We start from the raw sequence: 20,899 nt of genomic DNA on the forward strand, positions 1-20,899 counted from the left end.
TTACTGCCCTCTGCATGCAGAGTGGTGTTAGTGAACCATTGCATGTTGATACGTGCATACATTACCAGTATGACCTGTCAGAAGTTTCGACACACTTCACAGATTTTCTGGTTATGTCTTTTATTTGAATTTTCTTTATGTATTATCTTATTTTTTAATATTAGCTGAGCATAGGGCATGGAATAGCCTACTATATACGGATGCAGTATTTTGAATTATTTTCCTATTCAAATATGGCATGTATGGGAAAATATCATTCAGTTTTAGTACAAGTCACAGAGGTCTAGGGTGATTTGTTCGAATAGTGTCTGGTCAGCGTTGTCAATGTTCTGCTGGCAAACCTTGGATCCTGCAATCGATGTGGTTACTTTGACATGCAACACCTACCTGTAAGCATTGTTGCAGACCATGTACATCATTTCATGGAAAAAGTATTCCCTGGTGGCTGTAGTTTCACCTGGATAAAGTGCCCTGCCACAAAGCAAAAATGGCTCAGGAATGGTTTGAGGAGCACAACAACAAGTTTGGCAGCAAGAAGGGGGGCCAACATAATATTAGGAAGGTTGTCATAATGTTATGCATGATGAGTGTTTGTGTGTGTGGAAGTGGACAATATTGTAGCCTAATTGTATTTTGGTCACCAAATAAATAATAGCAGCAAACAAGTATTTCTAGGGCTTAGGGGCCTTGCAAAATGCTAAGGCAGGGTGAGGCCACCCATGTCAACCCGCCACATGCTAAGCTGGGGGATAGAGAGGTCAAGACAGGAACCTCTGCACCAGCCAAAGAAGAAACTTCTAGAATCATTTTGAGACTGTCCCGAAATTAGTAATACTACCAGACACTAAGCTGTCTGAAGAAAGAACAGGGAAACTATGTGCACGGCTTAAACCTTGAATGCAGAAACATTTCCACCAAACTAACCCGAAGGGAGAGAAAGGAGAGCCGGATTATAACTTTAAACTTCCCTTGCAGCATAAATAAGCATCCATGTTGGCCCAGGCTGGTTTATGCTGGTTAGAGCTGGTATAGTGTGGGTCTAGCCAGTGGTCATTCTGTTTTCAAGTAAAACTGAGTGTAGGTCCACCAGTACCTTCTGCTTCTGGTCAAAGCAAGCATGAAAATTCCTGCGTTATCCTCAGTTATCTTTTATAAATATATTTTATAAAGCCACTTCCCTTGCCTTTGAGAACAACATGACTGTTAGTTCACCAGCTAGACCAGCACTATACCAGCCTGAGCATGAAATTAATGCTGCTTTAGCCTGGAGTTTTCAGCAGGGTTGGCTCAATTTGTTTCCCCCCACATTGTTTCTTTGTATGATTTAGAATTACAACAGTTTTTTTATTGTGAAGGACAAAATGTCAGGGCAGGGAGGAAGTAATACTACCGCATATGTTCACTGTTTTAATATGTAAAAAATATTTTGATGTTCTCCCAGCTAATAAATATATACACACCTTTTTGATAATGTTCCCAAGTTTTGCAAACATGGTGATGTTACTCTTGAACATTCTCTGTACATTTTTAAACATATAAAAAATAAATAATTAGATGACCATCCAACTAAATGCTTCAGAGATTAAAAGAAAAAGGTTTCGAGAATGATATATAAATAATGTTTTTGTGCTAACATTTTGAGAACATTATTAAAGACCAGATGACTGACTGTGAGTCCAAGTAATACAAAAAAAGTAGACAAAAAAGTATTAGGCTTGCAGTTGCACTGTAAGTGGCATGAACAAAAAATAAATAAATTGTTAAATACATTTTTGTACAATTAATCATCAGCACAAAATTTGTTTTGTTGTAATATAGCCTACTCGCTTACTAATTACAGTCCCTGACAAAAGTCTTGTCGCTTGTGTACAAATTGACCTAAAGTGCCGCTGAAATATATTTCTAATCAAGATTTTTTTTTACAAGAAATGGCTCATTTTAATCCCACCAGCTTTTGTGATAATGTTTCAGTGAAAAACTAAACTTTCAAAAAGTATTCTAATATTCACAGCTTGGTAAAGCCCATTGAGTCAATTTTTGCAAAGACATAAGTGTTGTCACCTTGTCATATGAGCTTCACCTGTGACTAATAATGGATCAATTAGGTCTCAAGTGTGTATAAAAAGAACCCCAGTAAGCTAGACCTTCACATCAACTGCAACTAGACCTCTGCAAACATGCCTAAGATTCACCCAGAGACTAAAGTTTTGATTATCAAGAGGCTGAAGACCAGATCCACTGCTGATGTGGCAGACACCTTTAATGTGTCTCAGCGTCAAGTACAGAGGATAAAAAAAAGATTTGAAGAGACTGGAGACATTTTTGACAAGCCCAGGTCAGGCAGACCCCGCAAGACAACTGTTCGAGAGGACCGTTTGTTGGCTCGAAAATCCAAGGCCAGCCCATTTTCCACTGCAGCAGAGCTCTTCGAGACCTGGTCACCTGAAGTCCCTGTGTCAACCAGAACAGTTTGTCGGATTCTGTCTCGAAATGGCCTCCATGGTCGGATCAGTGCCCAGAAGCCAGCACTACACAAAAGACAATTGAAAAACCGTGTGGCATTTGCCAAGGCCCACAGCCTGCTAAAAGGATGGACGCTGGAAAAGTGGCAGAAGGTGGATTTTTCAGATGAATCTTCTGTTGAATTACACCACAGTCGCTGCAAATATTGCAGGAGACCTACTGGTGCCCGAATGGATCCGAGATTCACCCAGAAAACAGTGAAGTTTGGTGGCGGAAAAATCATGGTCTGGAGTTACATCCAGTATGGGGGTGTGCAAGAGATCTGCAGGGTGGAAGGCAACATCAATAGTCTAAAATACCAAGAAATCTTAGCTACCTCTTATTCCCAACCATAAAAGAGGCCAAATTCTGCAGCATGACGGTGCTCCATCGCATACTTCCATCTCCACATCAAAGTTCCTCAGGCGAAGAAGATCAAGATGCTCCAGGATTGGCCAGCCCAGTCACCAGACATGAACATCATTGAGCATATGTGGGGTAGGATGAAAGAGGACACATGGAAGATGAAACCAAAGAATATTGATGAACTCTGGGAGGCATGCAAGACTGCTTTCTTAGCTATTCCTGATGACTTCATCAATAAATTGTATGAATCCTTGCCAAACCGCATGGATGCAGTCCTTCAAGCTCATGGAAGTCATACAAGATATTAAATTTGGATCTCACAGCACCGCAACTTAATTTGCTGACATATTTTTGTATTTGCAGTAAATTTGTTCAATTCCTGTATAGGCGACAAAACTTTGTCTTGCCAAAATTTGACCTTTCTGTCTTGATTAAATGATAAATATTTCTTCTGTGAAAATTATTTATTTCAGTGCATTAAACATCATTTGGGAGGGTTTTAGCTTTTCATATGAGCTATTTCTAACACCAATTAATTAATTAAAAGTCAGGTTAATATCAGGTATTTCTAGAAAATAGATAAGCGACAAGACTTTTGTCAGGGACTGTATTCTGTTCATTTCTAAAATAAATAAATAAAACATAGTGCAGGATTTTAATAATGACACTGAAAACTGGCAAAACAGTAGTTTGTCAATTATTTTGGAACAATCATTTTGGTCTGATTTAACTTTTAAATTAAAATAGTGGCTTCGGATGAGAGGAGTCCACCAGAATATCAGTGGAATTGCACAACAGTGACCAAAATGATATGATGCAATTCATTTCGATAATGGTTCAGTGGTCTTTTTTCGTACTGCTGACTCACGACGACGATGATATCACCCATGGTCACTGTCGGCATGTTATGAGCGTTGCATTGTGAATTAAAATGTAAAAGTGACATCATGGTTCAGCAACGCCAGCGCATTGGCCGCTCATTGGCTCGAACACTTGATTGATGGATAATGCGGCCAATCAGAAGCCCAAATACGACAGCTCATTTTACGAATAAAGGCAACTCTAAAAACTTATTTCTGCTATGCAAATTTTGGCTAAAATGCTTAAATTACGTTTGACTCAATTAAGCTACGACTTACAGCCTGTGCCGTCCGTTTTGACACTTTCATTCTCCTCCTGAGAGTAGCCTACCTAAATAGTGCAGAATCACACTGGCCTACGTTGGAGCATTTACTGCCCAAGTGCGCATGCTCGACGCGCAATGTCCAGCCTTGCCAAGACCTGCCCCTATTCTTCACCAATGAACGGAACGGGCGAATTTACAAGCGGCATAAGCGTTTCACTATGGCCGAGAGAGACGGACAGTGTCAGCTTGCGAATGAGATGTTGACAAAACATTGAAGATTTGCTAAATGCAACGTTGTTCCCCAAACGAGAAAGTCGTTTCTTCGGTCTCACTGAAATCAGGTACAGTGCCATATTCTGTGGCAGCCGCATGGGCCCGGCTACGTGCATGCCGTCCTTGGTTGCATGTGCACGCTTAAAGATGCTTTTATAATAAATTCGCATGTCTGATATAAAATTATATTCAGCTTAACGTTACTCTGTAAAACGGTATTCGCTTTAACATCGATAAAGCGAAACATGAACTGCATTCAGAGCATGTCAGCGGTCATGTCAGAAACAATCCGCAATGGATCCTCTCTGTAGCCAGGCTTGACAGATGGTGCGGACACACCGCATTTCTTACTGCCATTGCAAAGGTTTTACTGTATTCTACATTTATGTTGCTTGTGTTCACATTTTTCCCTACTGCTGCCTCTCTCCGTATAGCTGGCGCAATTTTACTCGTTCTGCTGTCGTCATTTTTTGGGCTTCACTTGATATCAGCACATGCCTATTTATAAAAGGAGCAATGAGACATTACTTATTTTTAAACTTTTTTTTGCAGGTTTTGTTGGAAGTGAAGCCGGCGACAGATATTGGGGTGGACAGATAATCGGAACTGCTATGATACTCCTCTGGAGTTAAGACTGATTTAACGACCGGAATATGAAACAGGGCAACCGCATCAATCGCGAAGCAGCCCGAGCGCACTCTTCATCATGTGCACGCATTTGCCCCTTTTGGAGAATATTTAATCCAGTAATTGTATGTGATAGACAGTATTGTAAGTCCTTTTACCAGTAATTGAGATATTTTTGTAAGTGATTTTTTTTGTAGTCCACCTCACTTGGGATATGGGTATTTGGACTTTGGATATTTGGCTGCGCTGAAGGGACCCGCTGCCTGCCTGTCCATTATAATGGATCAAGATGATAACCAAGAACCCTTTCATGCCCTGTACGGGCCTAACCGGATGCGGCCGTCATCGTACCGGGCACTGCGAAGTGCCGTTTCCAGCCTGGCTCGAATCGACGATTTTTTCTGTGAAAAAATCGGTTCTGGGTTCTTCTCAGAAGTCTTTAAGGTAACCTAGCCTTTTTTTTAATCCACAGACGTTTATCCACTGTCATTGGTTTAGTGCAGTGGTCATGCTTTGCCTGCATGATGGATGATTGGTTGCACCATTTGATGAGTTGCAGTTTAAGTTTGGGATAAAAACAGAGGGGCTTGCATAAACAGATGGAAACCATGTATAGGCTAATTATGATCTTTTAACAAATGTCAAGAGGCTAGATAAATTAATTAAAACTGGCATTGACTGTATCATTTTTTTAACGGATATTTGCATTTATCAACTTAATGTTAGTTTTTTATTATTATTTTGTGTCTAATGGCACTGTTTGGTTTGTCTCTAAGAATAGCAGTGGCATTCACTGTGTAATGTAACTTATTCAATGTGTTGTTTGATCATTTGTGAGAAATAATATTAATAACAATGACTATTGTTATTATCAATAGTCATTATTGTTATTATTAACAACAACAATAATATTATTAATAATAATTCATAATGATAATGAAGTTGTATGGTTTGTTACCATGATCAGAGAGAGAGCTAGAGAGAGAGAGATCCTAAAGTCTCATGAACTATAATATATAAACTATAATGTATATTAGCTTCAGTTATTCATAGCTTCTCTATCATCTTGTGTTATATTATAATAGAACAGTGTCATATTTGTCCATGTTAAGAGCAACAGGGTCTGTGATGAATGATAAGACAGGTCGGTTCCACTCGACAGCATAATCAGATTATCAACCTGCCCTAATCTGTCTGCCTCATCACAGAGGGGTGTGTGTGGGGTTGGCCCATGTGTGCATTGACTGTCTCGAGTCAAAATATCTATTTTTTTTTAATGTAAAAGTTATTGTTTCAATCAACAGTGGCTCTGATTTCCTTCTTGAAAGCAAATACAAATACTCTGGTTTATGTTTAAAATGTGAAACCTTTTTAAGAACATTAGAATATTACAGCTAATTAATACTTGTCGTTTTTTCTTAATTTTATTTTAGATAAAACTAATTACTCATGAGATCTGAAAATATGTGACGTATGACTTCTATTGATCTCTACACTGTAAAAAAATATTGCTGTTTTTTGTTGGTTTAACTTAAAAAAGTAAGTAACCTGGTTGCCTTAAAATTTTGAGTTTATTGAAATTAAAAATTTGAGTTGATACAATGAAGGAAATATGTTTAATAAATAGAAACTAAAAATATTATTGTATCTGAACCACATAAAAAATTTGATAAATCATGAAAATAGCACAATTTGGCATGTTTCACTGCGTCATCAGAAATAAAACACATACAATTACCCAATATGCTTACAAAATCTTTTAATAATATTTTAATAAAGGTTGTCGAATCTCCAAAAATGTTCATTGTATTAACTCAAAATTTTAATTTCAATGAACTCAAAATTTTAAGGCAACCAGGTAACTTTTTTTTCTAAATAATTTTTTACAGTGTATAAATAAAGAAAAACATCTGTTTTGGCACAAATTTTTGAATATGTTGTCTTATACAGTTATAACAGTATTAACAGTATAACAGTAGTACAACTTTCTGCAGAAAGCTGAGCATGTAACTTGAATTTAATTTTTAATGAAAGTGGTTTGTGCCATCTTAAGTAAACTGTTGTGTGTGTATTTTTTGGTCCTTTATCAAAGTCACCATTTATTAAAATTTATTTGGAGCAAAATTGTGTTATAGAAGAATTTCGTCTGACAAATAACTCTTTGTTAAGGGACCAAATATGAAATATGAATGTATGTTGACATGCAGTTCGCAAATAGTTATAAATTAAAGTCAGTTCGATATCTGATTTATAAATGTGGGATGATATATGCGGTGGTGTTTGGTGATGGATCGTGTGTGGGAGTGGGTGAAGGCCATGTTAAGTTTTGCATGATGTGACGTCATTGTGATGATGTCCTGGATTCCAGCTGGTTAGGTGGGATGACGGGAAATCCAGAAAGCCTATTAGTGCCTAATGACCATTAATACTCAGCATACTGTACTGGATCTCTGTCTGGCTTTCTTACACTAATACACACCAAAAAGCCATATTTAATTCAAATTTAAAGACAATTATTGTTTTATTGTGCATGCAAATCCCAGCTTCCCCAGCCTCACCTATAAATTCTCTATCCTTGACTCCTCTATTTGCCTCAAAATAAATGGCATGCTTCAGAGCTATTCTGTTTTGTAGGGCCAGAAAAAGCTTTAGGTACTCTTGTACAGATGTGCATTGATGTTATCCTCAGTTAGAGCAGGTCAGCTACACTGAATGGCATGACTCATCAAGCACTTGCGCTGTTGTGAAGACCGGCTGTGGAAGTTTTTGGTACTCTGGTGCGGGAATGTAGCCTACTGTGTAGTAATGTAACAATTTGTGTAAAATATAAATAAATCGGAAAGGTACAACATTACGGATATTAACATTATATATAATATTAAATACTATATAATAAAAAATGGAATAAGGTATTAAGACTACAGAGAATGTATCTTGAATATAAGTGAATTTTGTCTTCTTTTTTCACTAATTAAGAACAAAATGTTACAAAATGTATTTTTTTTTATGTATTATTTTTGCTCTGTATCCATGATTTCCATGGGAATATGTAAGTTTTAATCCTAGAGCTTAATATTTACAAATTATTAGTTGCAATTTTCAGTGAAAAAGACATGGAATTTTCAGGAAGTCAGGAAAGCAAACTGTAGATTTAACTTCTGTATTGTGTATATATAGGCTGTGTTGTTCAGTATATTGCAATAATACAAGTTCTGTGGATGGAAAAATATGTTATTATTCTGCCTTACCTTATTTTGACCAAAGAAAACTTCATATTGTTAACTGCATAGGTACCCAAACCGTTTACTACAAAGGGCCAAAAATAATGTTGCATTATAGCCATCTAAATTATATTATTATTTTACATTTTACAAAACTCAGACCACAAAAAAAAAAAAAAAAAGATTAAATCAAAGTTATGCTTCAGTGGCATGCTTTTTCCCACCTTCTTGTTTGGCATGGTTGGCCAAATCAAACCCTGGTTGGTCATCTCTGGTCTACATGTACATCATACAAAACTTTTATTTCTAGTACTATCACTAAATCAGTGTGTGTGTGCTTGTGTGTGGTTCAGGTATTCCCTACGTTGGATAGTAATACCAGAATTTTTTGATTGCGTGTGGGCGTAGGGACATTTTTGGTCCCCATGAAGAAAACATCTATAAAAAAAAAATGAATACAAAATGATATATTTTTGAAAATGTAAAAATACAGACAGTTTTCTGTGATGGCTGATGAGTAGGTTAAAGGTTAGAAGATAAATTATACATTATAAAATGGTTAATTCCAATTCTTGTTTCTGATTAGTCAATATTCAGATTTAGCATATTCATAATAACTCTGTTTAGAATGAAAAAAACCTCAATTTCTCAAGGGGTTTCCTGTGTCCTGACAGTGAAAGCAGTCGGGGACCACTTTTCTGCCGGAAGGAAGGCTTCTAGTGATTTTTACTTTATGAAAGTTGCATTGCTGCATATATTTTGGCTTTAATATTTGTATTGTGTGGTAACCATTTTTTAAAAGCCTGGGTAGCTGTGGTTTACAGTGAATTTATAAAAGCTAAGGGGGTTCTAACAACTCCCCTTAGCAGTTATAGATTCACTGTAAACCACGGCATCTTGGGGCTTATTGCTTTAATTTAATACTGTATAATAATCATTATGTTAATGTGTGTGTGTGTATTCTGCAGGTGCAGCATAGGATTACAGGACAGGTGATGGCTCTGAAGATGAACACAATGGCCAGTAACAAAGCCAACATGCTGAGAGAGGTGCAACTCATGAACCGCCTTTGCCACCCCAACATCCTCAGGTGTGACATTCACCATTTTCCTTTTTATTTCTTTTTTCAAAAGACAGGGAGTACTTCTCTCTGTATGCATGAATTATGGCTGGGCAATATGTGGATATTTTGCTTAAAGGTGCCCTAGAACGATTTGAAACAATATGTTAAATTGTTCTCTGATATCTACATAGAGGGTATGTGGCTTATTTAAGGGCAACAATTGTCCAGATACAGTTTACAGGTCCATTTACAACCCTATAAATTGTCCCTAGGATGTAATGGTCTGTTTTTGCCTTATTTGGAAGAGTCATGAATATTAATGTTGAGCTCTGCTCTGATTGGCTTATTTCAGCAGCTCACAGTTCACAGCAGTTCAGTGAAGCGGCTTGTGAGTCCTGACCGCTCTGACAGAACACAGACCGGCTAAATGACACTTTAAGCAAAACATCTCAAACGGAAATTGATAAAATGCAGTTTACTTGTTTATTGGTGTTGTCAGAACATCCGCGCGCGAGAGAGCTCGCGTTTGCGGTTGCCAGATTTCAGTAATTAAATCCCCCAAACAGAGCTTTTCTTTGAAAAGAACTTGTATACTATCCAGTGTTTTACCTAAACATGTCCAATCTGGCAACCATATGCACGCGAGCTCTCTCTCGTGCCCCAGTGAACTGAAAACACCAATAAACAAGTAAGCTGCATTTCAGCAATCTCCATTGACTATCGTTTTAACTTATATGGTGGAAAAGGTGACGTTTGCTAGAAGGATCGCGTGAACGATCTGTAAGCAAAGTATCTACGGGTGTATTTTGTAATACAAAATAATATTAACCTTTGTCGTTAGACACACTATTTCGTTTTATTTGGTACTTGGAGTATCGTATTGTTACTGTAAGCATCTTGCGTCATCTAGACAATGCGGTCTCTCTAAGAAACTTTCAATTTAATCAGAAATTGTTTAAACAGCTAGTCAAGAAGTGGATAAATTACTTACTGCTTGCAGGAATTAAGTTGCCCCTTTCTTCAGTTTAAGATGCTGAGTGAAGCTTGGTTAAAATGGGCCGAACAAATGAACGATTTGTTGTGGTATCCCATTATAATAAACTTCAACCATGTGTCATGAGAGCCGTTTTTGCTATCTTTGAGTGTCTTGTTTACCATCAGTAGATTCGGCTTGTTTGGACAGATGCAAATGTTGCGGGCGTGCATATAAATGATCCCCAACGCTTAAGTCATGATTGGGTTTATGTTGAGAAGCATTTTGTTTCTGTTGAGTTTTTGATTTACGAGATTTACATAAGAAGTAGGAGACAATGGTGTTTGAGACTCACAGTATGTGATGTCCATCTACTGAACTCATATCATTTTACTATGGGAAGGTTAATTTAATTTTCATTCTAGGGCACCTTTAACATCTTGATTATCGATTTATGCGCATTTTTATGTGATTTGAAACCTTAAAGTCTTTATGCGCAAGAAGATGAGAAAGAAAACACTTCTGTACTTGTGATGTTTTCTGTGCTGTGTACACATCCAAAGCGTGCACAGAGAGCCAACTGCTGTAACGGCATAGCGTGTATGTATGCGACTATTATGTGTTCACTGTAAAATATTTATCTTTATTTTGTAATTTTGTCATATATTTTTTTCTTAATTACACTGTCACGTACGTTTATATACCAAAGATGATACAGGCAGGTTAAGACTCTCAAAATAGTAACAAGGTTCAATTACAGATGCGAAGAACTCGAGTGCATAGCAAACACCAACAATACCAGACAAACACAGCAAGAAAATGAGGAACTTAAATACTCAATGATTATCTGAGGTTAAAAAATGCATATTCACAAAAGGAATGCAAAAATGTTAAAATAAATCAATAATAATCCAATACTTCCCTTGATATCTTTCTTAGGTTTTTGGGTGTGTGTGTTCACGAAGGACAGCTTCATGCTCTTACAGAGGTAAGACAATGCACAGAAATCCAGACTACAGGAGTCAATGGCCTGTCTGGTTAATGTGATAATAACTGTAGTGTGACTTCATTTACAGTACATAAATGGGGGCAACCTGGAGCAGCTCCTGGACAGTGACATATATCTGTCATGGACTGTGAGGATAGGTCTGTCTCTGGACATTGCAAGAGGGCTGCAATATCTACACAGCAAGGGAATTTTCCATCGAGATCTTACATCTAAGGTACAGATACAATTACAATGCACTGATTTATTCTGTTAGCTCTAGGGTTGCCAACTTGAGTAAAGGAAAGTAAGGGACAATCTTGGTTCTTTATGGGAAAATGTTGGATGGTATGGCCACTCACAATATTTTTACTGTACCACATAGTGTGCCATTTCTGTGCATACAGTTTAATAAGTGTGTAATGTGAATATTTTTTTGCTGTTGCCTGAATTAAATGCTCAAATTCATCTTAGACCGGAACACATTTGTTTTGCTTAACCTATTTGTATTTTGTCCAATTTTATTTAATTAAAAAAGGGGTAACTTACAGGTATAGATTTTATTTTACTATGCAACAAAATTCATTAAAAACAAAAGCACAAAGGAAAAAGCATACACTGACTATAACATAATCAGTCACTAATATTTAGTTGTCTTTATTATTTCTTGATATGACAGCCTGGCCAAAAATGATGTCCGCATAAAAATTAAACGTTCATATATTTTAGATTCATTGCACACCAACTAAAGTATTTCAGGTCTTTTATTGTTTCAATACTGATGATTTTGGCATACAGCTCATCAAAACCCAAAATTCCTGTCTCAAAAAATTAGCATATTTCATCCGACCAATAAAAGAAAAGTGTTTTTAATACAAAAAAAGTCAACCTTCAAATAATTATGTTCAGTTATGCACTCAATACTTGGATCGCGTTATCCTTTTGCAGAAATGACTGCTTCAATGCGGCGTGGCATGGAGGCGATCAGCCTGTGGCACTGCTGAGGTGTTATGGAGGCCCAGGATGCTTCGATAGCGGCCTTAAGCTCATCCAGAGTGTTGGGTCTTGCGTCTCTCAACTTGCTCTTCACAATATCCCACATATTCTCTATGGGGTTCAGGTCAGGAGAGTTGGCAGGCCAAATACCATGGTCAGTAAACCATTTACCAGTGGTTTTGGCACTGTGAGCAGGTGCCAGGTTGTGCTGAAAAACCAAATCTTCATTTCCATATAGCTTTTCAGCAGATGGAAGCATGAAGTGCTCCAAAATCTCCTGATAGCTAGCTGCATTGACCCTGCCCTTGATAAAACACAGTGGACCAACACCAGCAGCTGACATGGCACCCCAGACCATCACTGACTATGGGTACTTGACACTGGACTTCAGGCATTTTGGCATTTCCTTCTCCCCAGTCTTCCTCCAGACTCTGGCACCTTGATTTTCCGGATGACATGCAAAATTAGCTTTCATCCGAAAAAAGTACTTTGGACCACTGAGCAACAGTCCAGTGCTGCTTCTCTGTAGCTCAAAGTGGCTTGACCTGGGGAATGCTGCACCTGTAGCCCATTTCCTGCACACGCCTGTGCACGGTGGCTCTGGATGTTTCTACTCCAGACTCAGTCCACTGCTTCTGCAGGTCCCCCAAGGTCTGGAATCGGTCTTTCTCCACAATCTTCCTCAGGGTCCGGTCACCTCTTCTCGTTGTGCAGCGTTTTTTGCTACACTTTTTCCTCCCCACAGACTTCCCACTGAGGTGCCTTGATACAGCACTCTGGGAACAGCCTATTCGTTCCGAAATTTCTTTCTGTGTCTTTCCCTCTCGCTTGAGGGTGTCAATGATGGGCTTCTGGACAGGGTCGGGTCGGCACTTTTACCCATAAATTGCGGTTTTGAGTAATGAACCAGGCTGGGAGTTTTTAAAAGCCTCAGGAATCTTTTGCAGGTGTTTAGAGTTAATTCGTTGATTCAGATTATTAGGTTAATAGCTCGTTTAGAGAACCTTTTCATGATATGATAATTTTTTGAGACAGGAATTTTGGGTTTTCATGAGCTGTATACCAAAATCATCAGTATTAAAACAATAAAAGACCTGAAATATTTCAGTTGGTGTGCAATGAATCTAAAATATATGAAAGTTTAATTTTTATCACTACATTATGGAAAATAATGAACTTTATCACAATAGGCTAATTTTTTGAGAAGGACCTGTATGTATGGTCTCTCATATTCCGGTGAGAATATGCAAAATCCCTTTAAAAACAAGGTGGTCAAATAGCATATGTGACCCTGGACCACAAAACCAGTCATAAGGGTACGTTTTTTAATTGAGATTTATACATCATCTGAAAGCTGAATAAATAAGCTTTAAATAATTAAAAAAAAAGCTTATCCTGTTAAGACATGACAATATTTGGCCGAGATAAAACTATTTGAAAATCTGGAAACTGAGGGTGCAAAAAAATCTAAATATTAAGAAAATCACCTTTAAAGTTGTACAAAAGAAGTCCTTATCAATGCATATTACTACTACTAATATTTAAAAATATATATATTCACGGTAGAAAATGTTTAAAAATATTTTCATGGAAGATGATCTTTACTTAATATCCTAATGATTTTTGGCATAAAAGAAAAATAGATAATTTTTGCCCCATTCAATGTATTGTTGCCTATTGCCACAAATATACCCATGTAACTTATAACTGGTTTTGTGGTCCAGGGTCACATATGTCTCTGTATACCCAAGACATCACTACTGCCTGTACAGGAAAATCTGCTTTCCGTATGGTTTAATATGGACCGCTGCTGTGATGTCTTAAATACAGTACGATTCTGTATTAATGTTACAGTTGGCAACCCTAACCAGAACCTATGTCTGCTCACAGTGCTTGCTCTTGTTGCAAAGTCACTCTTACTGGGCAAAAAAGGTTAAGACTGTACAGAATATTAAAATATACACTCTGACACAATGCTGTTTTACAGAATTGTCTGGTGCGTTGTGACAATGGTGCTTTTACAGCTGTGGTTGGGGACTTTGGGCTGGCAGAGAAAATCCCTGATTATAGGTCAGTGCATACCTTATCTTACATATAACAGTAATGATACAGATTTATGAGACACAGTCAACCCAGAAATACAAGCAGAAGTATGACACTTGTATGTCTTGTATGACACTTATATTGACAAGTATCTGGGAAGACTATTCAGAACGCTACTCTAAACATAACTAAATACAGATCGAAGAGATGCTTGAAATGTTTGTCTTGATTTTCTACAGTGATGGCGTTGAAAAGCAGCCTTTGGCAGTTGTGGGCTCCCCCTACTGGATGGCTCCAGAAATGTTAAGAGGAGAGCTGTACAATGAGAAGGTACCTTGTCTTTGAAAACGAACAAATCAACATCTAACTCTGCTCTTGTGCCTGTGTAACTTTATTGATGTAATTTTCATACCATAGGCGGATGTCTTTTCATATGGAATAATCCTTTGTGAGATTATTGCTCGAATTGAGGCTGACCCAGATATCCTCCCACGGACAGAGGTACATACATACATACATACACGGACATACAGCTGTACACCACCACATGAAACACAGAATCAAGAAGCTGTTTTACAAGATATAGACCAAGCCTAGAGTTTCTGTGAAAAATCAGACAATAGCTATAAAAAACTTATTTGTAAAATTGTATTTGTAAATATTTTACGGTATAAAGATTATGCATGTGGATATAAATAACCATATAATGAATGGACATCTAATCTAAATCGGATGTTAAATTGAACATGACCACGATTTTAGAGCACTGCCTCCCTCTGTTGGTCAAATATTGCATAAAAATATATATTTTTTAATATTTTTTTTAGAAAGCAACACATTGTTCATTAATGAAGTTAAATAGTTATCTCGCGTTTGTCTATGTGTGTATTTGTATTCTATCTGAAGATGCCTGATCAATGTAATATATATGAAACACAATTTTTCTTTTTGACTGTAGGATTTTGGGCTGGATGTGGACACCTTTGGCCATATGGTGGGAGACTGTCCACCTTCATTCCTTCGCCTGGCTGTCAATTGCTGCAATGTAAGCTACATACACAAACATAAAATAAAACTGTACATTTAAAAACACATAGTACTGAATAGCTGTATAAAACTGTTCATGTTATTCACAGAGATTGTTTTTTATGTTATTTTATGTCTATGGTAGATGAGTGCAGACAGTCGTCCTGCCTTCTCTGAAATAGTAGTGACACTTGAGAGGATCGAGAGAGAAAGAGAGAAGACTGAAGTTCCAGTCATCCTAGGTATGCTACAAATAACATGGGCAAAACAACATGGCCAGGAGTTTAAATTAAAAAAATTCAAGAGTTGTATTAGGGCTGGACAATAATTCAATATCAATATATATCGCGATATAATTTTTTTCAATAACGGTGATATGATTTTTAAACACATTTCCGATATTTCGATAAATATATAACTGCATTCCTCACTGACTGACGTTCAGGGCGCAGCCGTCAAGAGCAGAACATGATTGGCTACTCGCGCGATGACGTACACCACAGAAACGCAGTCAGTGCTCAGCTGTAGTAGGCTGATAGATCCAACGCGGCAAGTTTTAGCTACAAAAAGAGTTTCCCTGACCGCAACACAAATGTGACTGAACGAACTTCCACAAATAAGGAGAAAGAAATAGTTGATAAGAGAAGAAAGACTAACGTTAATTCAGTGGGGTGGAAGTGGTTCGGCGTGTCCCCCGCACTTTTAATAAAGTGTATTTTCATCCCCCGCACTTTTACTGGGTCTCACCGGTCCTAGTCGACCCGCTCCGAGCGGGATTCCAAACGGCGTTACCTGGAGCGAGGGCGGGCAAGTTAACAGGGACGCTAAAGACCGCTTTCTCTAACCTCAGTTGATTGCGCGCTTCTTGAGGTCTATTCGTATCTAAATATGAGGAGGACGCTCTCTCACAGAAAGTCCAAAAGCGGATTCGTAGAACTAACGTTACTGTCACGCTGGAGCTGCAGCTGAAGGACAACGTTACATATACAAATCGTTATGAGCTGAAAGGTGACGATCGACAGTCAGACGATTGCGACAATATATGAAAGCAATGAAGGAGCATCATGAGCAACAAAACTGTTTTCAACTCTGATAATAATCATAAATGTTTGTTGAGCATCAAATCCTAATATGAGAATGATGAGTGACTCTGAAGACTGGAGTAATGATGATAAATTCAGCTTTGATCACAGGAATAAATGACACTACTATATATTCACTTAGTGAACAGGTGATGTAGATCAGAATAATATTTCACTGTATTACGTTTTTTACTGCATTTTTAATTAAATAAATGCAGCATTAAATATATTCTATAGTTTTGCATAAAAGGAGAATAGAGCGCTATGAATTGTTCTTCACTGAAATTTAAAACTTAAAAGAAAATGCTCAATAAACTGCATCTGCGGCATAGGAGCACTGTACGCTGTGACTCTGCATTGCTTCTATAGCGCATCATTTTGCACACGGGATGCACATTAAGTGCATTTTGCCGCTCTGTATTGAGGTTATGCACGTGACATCACCGTCAGTGATCGGTTCCACCATCTGAAGAAGATCCATCCGCTAGAATATTCTGAGTCAGGCTGAATCCTGGCTGAAGCACTTTTGTTTAATCTATATTAAGAATAATATAATCAGCCTATGTTGTAGTTTAAACTTAAAGATATTAATATTAATAAAGTGAGAGTCTTATGTTTATTTGATGTTGATTTCACATTTCTTTTTCATATAAAGGCTAAATACAAATAAAAGGTGAACATTAATTTATTTGTACTGGTTTTATTTCTAAAATATATAGTTTTATAGGAGGATTATTCATAGACTTGGCAAATACATTTTTCAGAAGTTTGTAGGTACAGACATCCTTTGTGGCAGTTCTTAGTAGTTTTTTCTAAAGCTTTTATATAGTTCATATCGATATCGGAATTATATCGTATCGACTGAAATTAAGAAAAATATCGTGATATGAATTTTGGCCATATCGTCCAGCCCTAAGTTGTATATATATAAATATATTAAATAATATAATTTTTTTTGTAATATTATAAAATGCCTTTATAGAAAAATTAACTTTCCTCTCTTGTCAACAAGCCAGCGATGTACGCGCCATATATTAGCTACTTTATATAACCGAATATTACTATTCCAATTGAGGTGTTTATATGAAGCATTTTAATTCGGATTGGACTTATAAACAGATTCCAGTGCTCCAAGTAAACACACCTACTGAAACGCAAACTTAGCAAATCTGTACGTGATCGACTGAGCAATTCCCTTGCTAAATGGATCGCAATCGCAATGTCCTGCAGACCCGTTTCCTTGTATGTATGTACAGTGATAAAACTGTACATACATACATACATACATACATAAATACATACAACCGTAGCTACATACATACCATCTTCCTGAAGCGCTTTTGAATGTACTTCCTCAGCATACTAGGTCATATTTGTTGATTGTTATGGCCAATTTTTAAACAGTAAAATTTATAATAAAAGAGTTTTTTAACTTTAATGTCACTAATGCTAATAATTCATTGATTCATTTGAATTTAAATATTTAATATACTTTCAAAGTAAAAATTATGTATGCGATTAATTAATTACAGAGTATGTAATTAATTTCGATTTTTTTTAAATTGATTGAAAGCCCTAATATATATATATATATATATATATATATATATATATATATATATATATATATATATATATATATATATATATATATATATATCAAAAGTGACAGAAAAATATTACAAAAATATTTTTAAAATAAATGCATAAATCATTTTTATACAACTGTTTTCAACATTCAAAATAATGAATGTTTCTTTTCTTATTAAATGACACTGAATATTTTATTTTATGGTTATTTTAAATTGTAATTATATTTCACAAAATTACCGTTCTTACTGTCTTTTTGATAAAATAAAGTGAAAAAATTGCCAACCCTAAACTTTTGAATGGATGTGTATCTTATATACAAATTTTAAATTATTATTCAAAAGAGTACATTTACTGGTTTAAACTTATTCTTTACCATTCTTAACAAAATTACGTAATTTGTTGCGTCTCCTCAGAACCCGTTGCCATTGACGTCAGCCCGTATAGGAGAAGAAGCTCACCCTGCTATCCTGGTGACCAGCGCCTGTCGCGTAGTCAGTCAGATGTATTGCCCCCTGCCACATCACCATGTTTAGGCACTCCTGCACGGGTCAACCCATTCTCTCTTCGCCAAGACCTCAACGGCGGTCGCATCAAGCTGTTCGACACCCCTAGCAAATCTGTCATCTCTCTTACCTTTACCCTTCCACCACCTCCAGACCCTTGTGCCTCCCCACCACTAAACGGGAGCCCGGGGCTCCGAGGACCCCCTCGAAGGTGTCGGTCCCTACCATGCACCCCCGATCTGGGTCGTCAGCTACCCTTCCGGGACCAAGAGATCCGGAAAGAGGAAGAGGAGGAGAGAAATGAAAAACTGGGAGATGAAATGAAAGAGAAAGAGGAGGAAGGACGGCAAGATGTGGTGGAGGACTCAGGTCTGGTCCTGGACTTAGATATGGTATCTTTAGAACGGGTAGAAGAGGAGGAGGAAGAGGTGGAGAAGGAGGGCCTGAGCCTCACAGAACCCATGGACTGTAGTAGTTCGCCTGACACTGCAGAAGGAAACGTGTCAGGAAAGCGGCTTATTAGCGCTTCTTCTTATTCCCCGTCCTTAAAGTCCAATGGTTGGGCTTCACCCATATCAAACGGGCCACTGTTATTACCTCCCCTTCCCCGTTTGGACAACAACAATGGACTTCTGAGGCCTGGGCGGCCGTTTGCATGGGCTAGACTGAAAGGATATCGAGGCCCCGCTCCAGAGCCTTTACCGCCTACAAATGAACAAGACGATATCATGTCATGTCCGGCCTGCTGTCTGGCGGGGTTCAGCTTCCCATCCTTGTGCCTGCGTGGACCTCCTCCCTCGCACCGTGGACCTCCACGACGACCTTACAGGAACCTCAACAGGGGGGAAGCGTCTGCAGCCACAGCAAAGGGACAGCTATGTCGGGGAGCAACAGGTCTGGCTCCATCCACCGCAACCTGTGAGCCAGGGTTACCTCTGCCAGAGGCCCAGACCTAAAGATGACCACTACAACATCTCAGAAACTGCTCAGTATTTACAACGCAACAAAGACAGGCCGCAACCCTGATGTCAGTATGGTTATCCACTGGATGCAGTGTGGGTTGTAATAGAAGGATAGTTCACCCAAAAATGAAAAGTCTGCTGTCATTTGCCTATATGTCTTTCTGTATTCTGTGGAACACAAAAGATATTCAGACAGTGAATGTCAATCAGGTCCAATGTTATTTGTTTGGACACATTTTTTGAAGCATTCATCAAAATATCTTCTTTCTGTTTTACAGAATAAAGAAAGTCTTTTGACATGTGGGTGAGTAAATAATTTTCTAGAGCTTCACGATATATTGAAATAAATTTGATTTTGCGATATGAATTAGTGTGACTGTCAAATTGTGCAGTCTGCAGTTTATTTACACAAAATATGCACTACCAGTTTCAGATTGAAAGTGTGTGTGTGTGTGTGTGTGTGTGTGTATGTGTGTGTGTGTGTGTGTGTGTGTAAATGAACACAGTGCCACGCTTTACTCTGAAAACGTTAGTGCATAGAATTATTTGCTGGCAACACGCCAAAATAAAAGCTTGATTGTTTAATGTTTGAACATAAAGTAACTAAGATGCAAATATTAGTATAATAATTTGACGGTTTTACTATAAAATCAAAGTTTTTTTTATCAAATACACATTTATTATTATTATAGTATTATTAATATTTATTATTTAATAATAATCACACTAAACAAAACAGGACAAAAACACATTTTTCAAGTTTTTTCCAAATTGTCAGCTTTTTAAATAATTTGTATTTTATATGCAGATGCACTCCCCTTCAAATCACCCTATTTATTTTAAAATGAATAATTTAAAAAAATATATAGTTGTCATCAGCTGAAAATGTCAAATTGCAATGTTTTGTGCAGTCCTAGAATTAGCATTTTTGAAAGAACTATACCTTCAAATGTGTGCATGAGATACACTCAAGTTAAAAGTGAGAAATTAAAGTCATGCCGGTTCCATAGTGCCAGGTCTTTGTCACAACTATTTTATTTATTTATTTATTTTTATTTAATTTTTTTTTGGGGGGGGGGGGGGGGGGGGGGGGGCTGTAATTCAGAATAACGTAATATCACCACTGTACAATACTGTCTGATTTTTATCGCGTGCTCATTTTGGCTCCATACATTTTTGACTGACTCAAAGCCACTGTGTTTAAAATGGAAGAAAAAAAAAACTGTTTGTAATAAGGGTGACCTATGTGAAAATAGTGGCATGTCAAGCATTTTAAGTGTATTACCTCATGTATTTATTTATTAGATAAGCATTCCTCTGAAAGACTGAGTGCTCTTCACTTTGCTGTGAGAGTGGACTTGGGTGTGTGACACAGAGTACTGATATGTCAGACATTTGTTGATACATTTTTGTGATATACATGTATGTTTAGATGCAATGTATGCAGTAAATCATTCTGTAAAATGTACTGTTTAATAGGCATTTTTTAAATGAAAACTGCGTTTTGAGTTTTACACAAATGAAGATGTGTAGGAGGAGTGCCTGTAGAGGATAGCAG

General features: G+C 37.4%; 1 protein-coding gene across 1 annotated transcript; it reads left to right on the forward strand.

Annotated features, from left to right (window-relative positions):
• Positions 1 to 4,126: 4,126 nt before the first annotated feature.
• On the forward strand, positions 4,127 to 20,404 carry tesk1a (testis associated actin remodelling kinase 1a). Its single transcript, XM_067441282.1, has 11 exons — positions 4,127 to 4,335; positions 4,820 to 5,338; positions 9,084 to 9,205; positions 11,091 to 11,139; positions 11,228 to 11,374; positions 14,120 to 14,202; positions 14,415 to 14,505; positions 14,593 to 14,676; positions 15,134 to 15,220; positions 15,347 to 15,443; positions 18,290 to 20,404. The coding sequence occupies exons 2-11, from the start codon at positions 5,174 to 5,176 to the stop codon at positions 19,333 to 19,335; spliced, it is 1,971 nt and encodes a 656-aa protein (XP_067297383.1). The 5' UTR covers positions 4,127 to 4,335; positions 4,820 to 5,173; the 3' UTR covers positions 19,336 to 20,404.
• The last annotated feature ends 495 nt before the right edge of the window (positions 20,405 to 20,899 follow it).

This window comes from Pseudorasbora parva, chromosome 4 (genome assembly GCF_024679245.1).
Source record: "Pseudorasbora parva isolate DD20220531a chromosome 4, ASM2467924v1, whole genome shotgun sequence".
NCBI classification, from domain to species: Eukaryota; Metazoa; Chordata; class Actinopteri; order Cypriniformes; family Gobionidae; genus Pseudorasbora; species Pseudorasbora parva.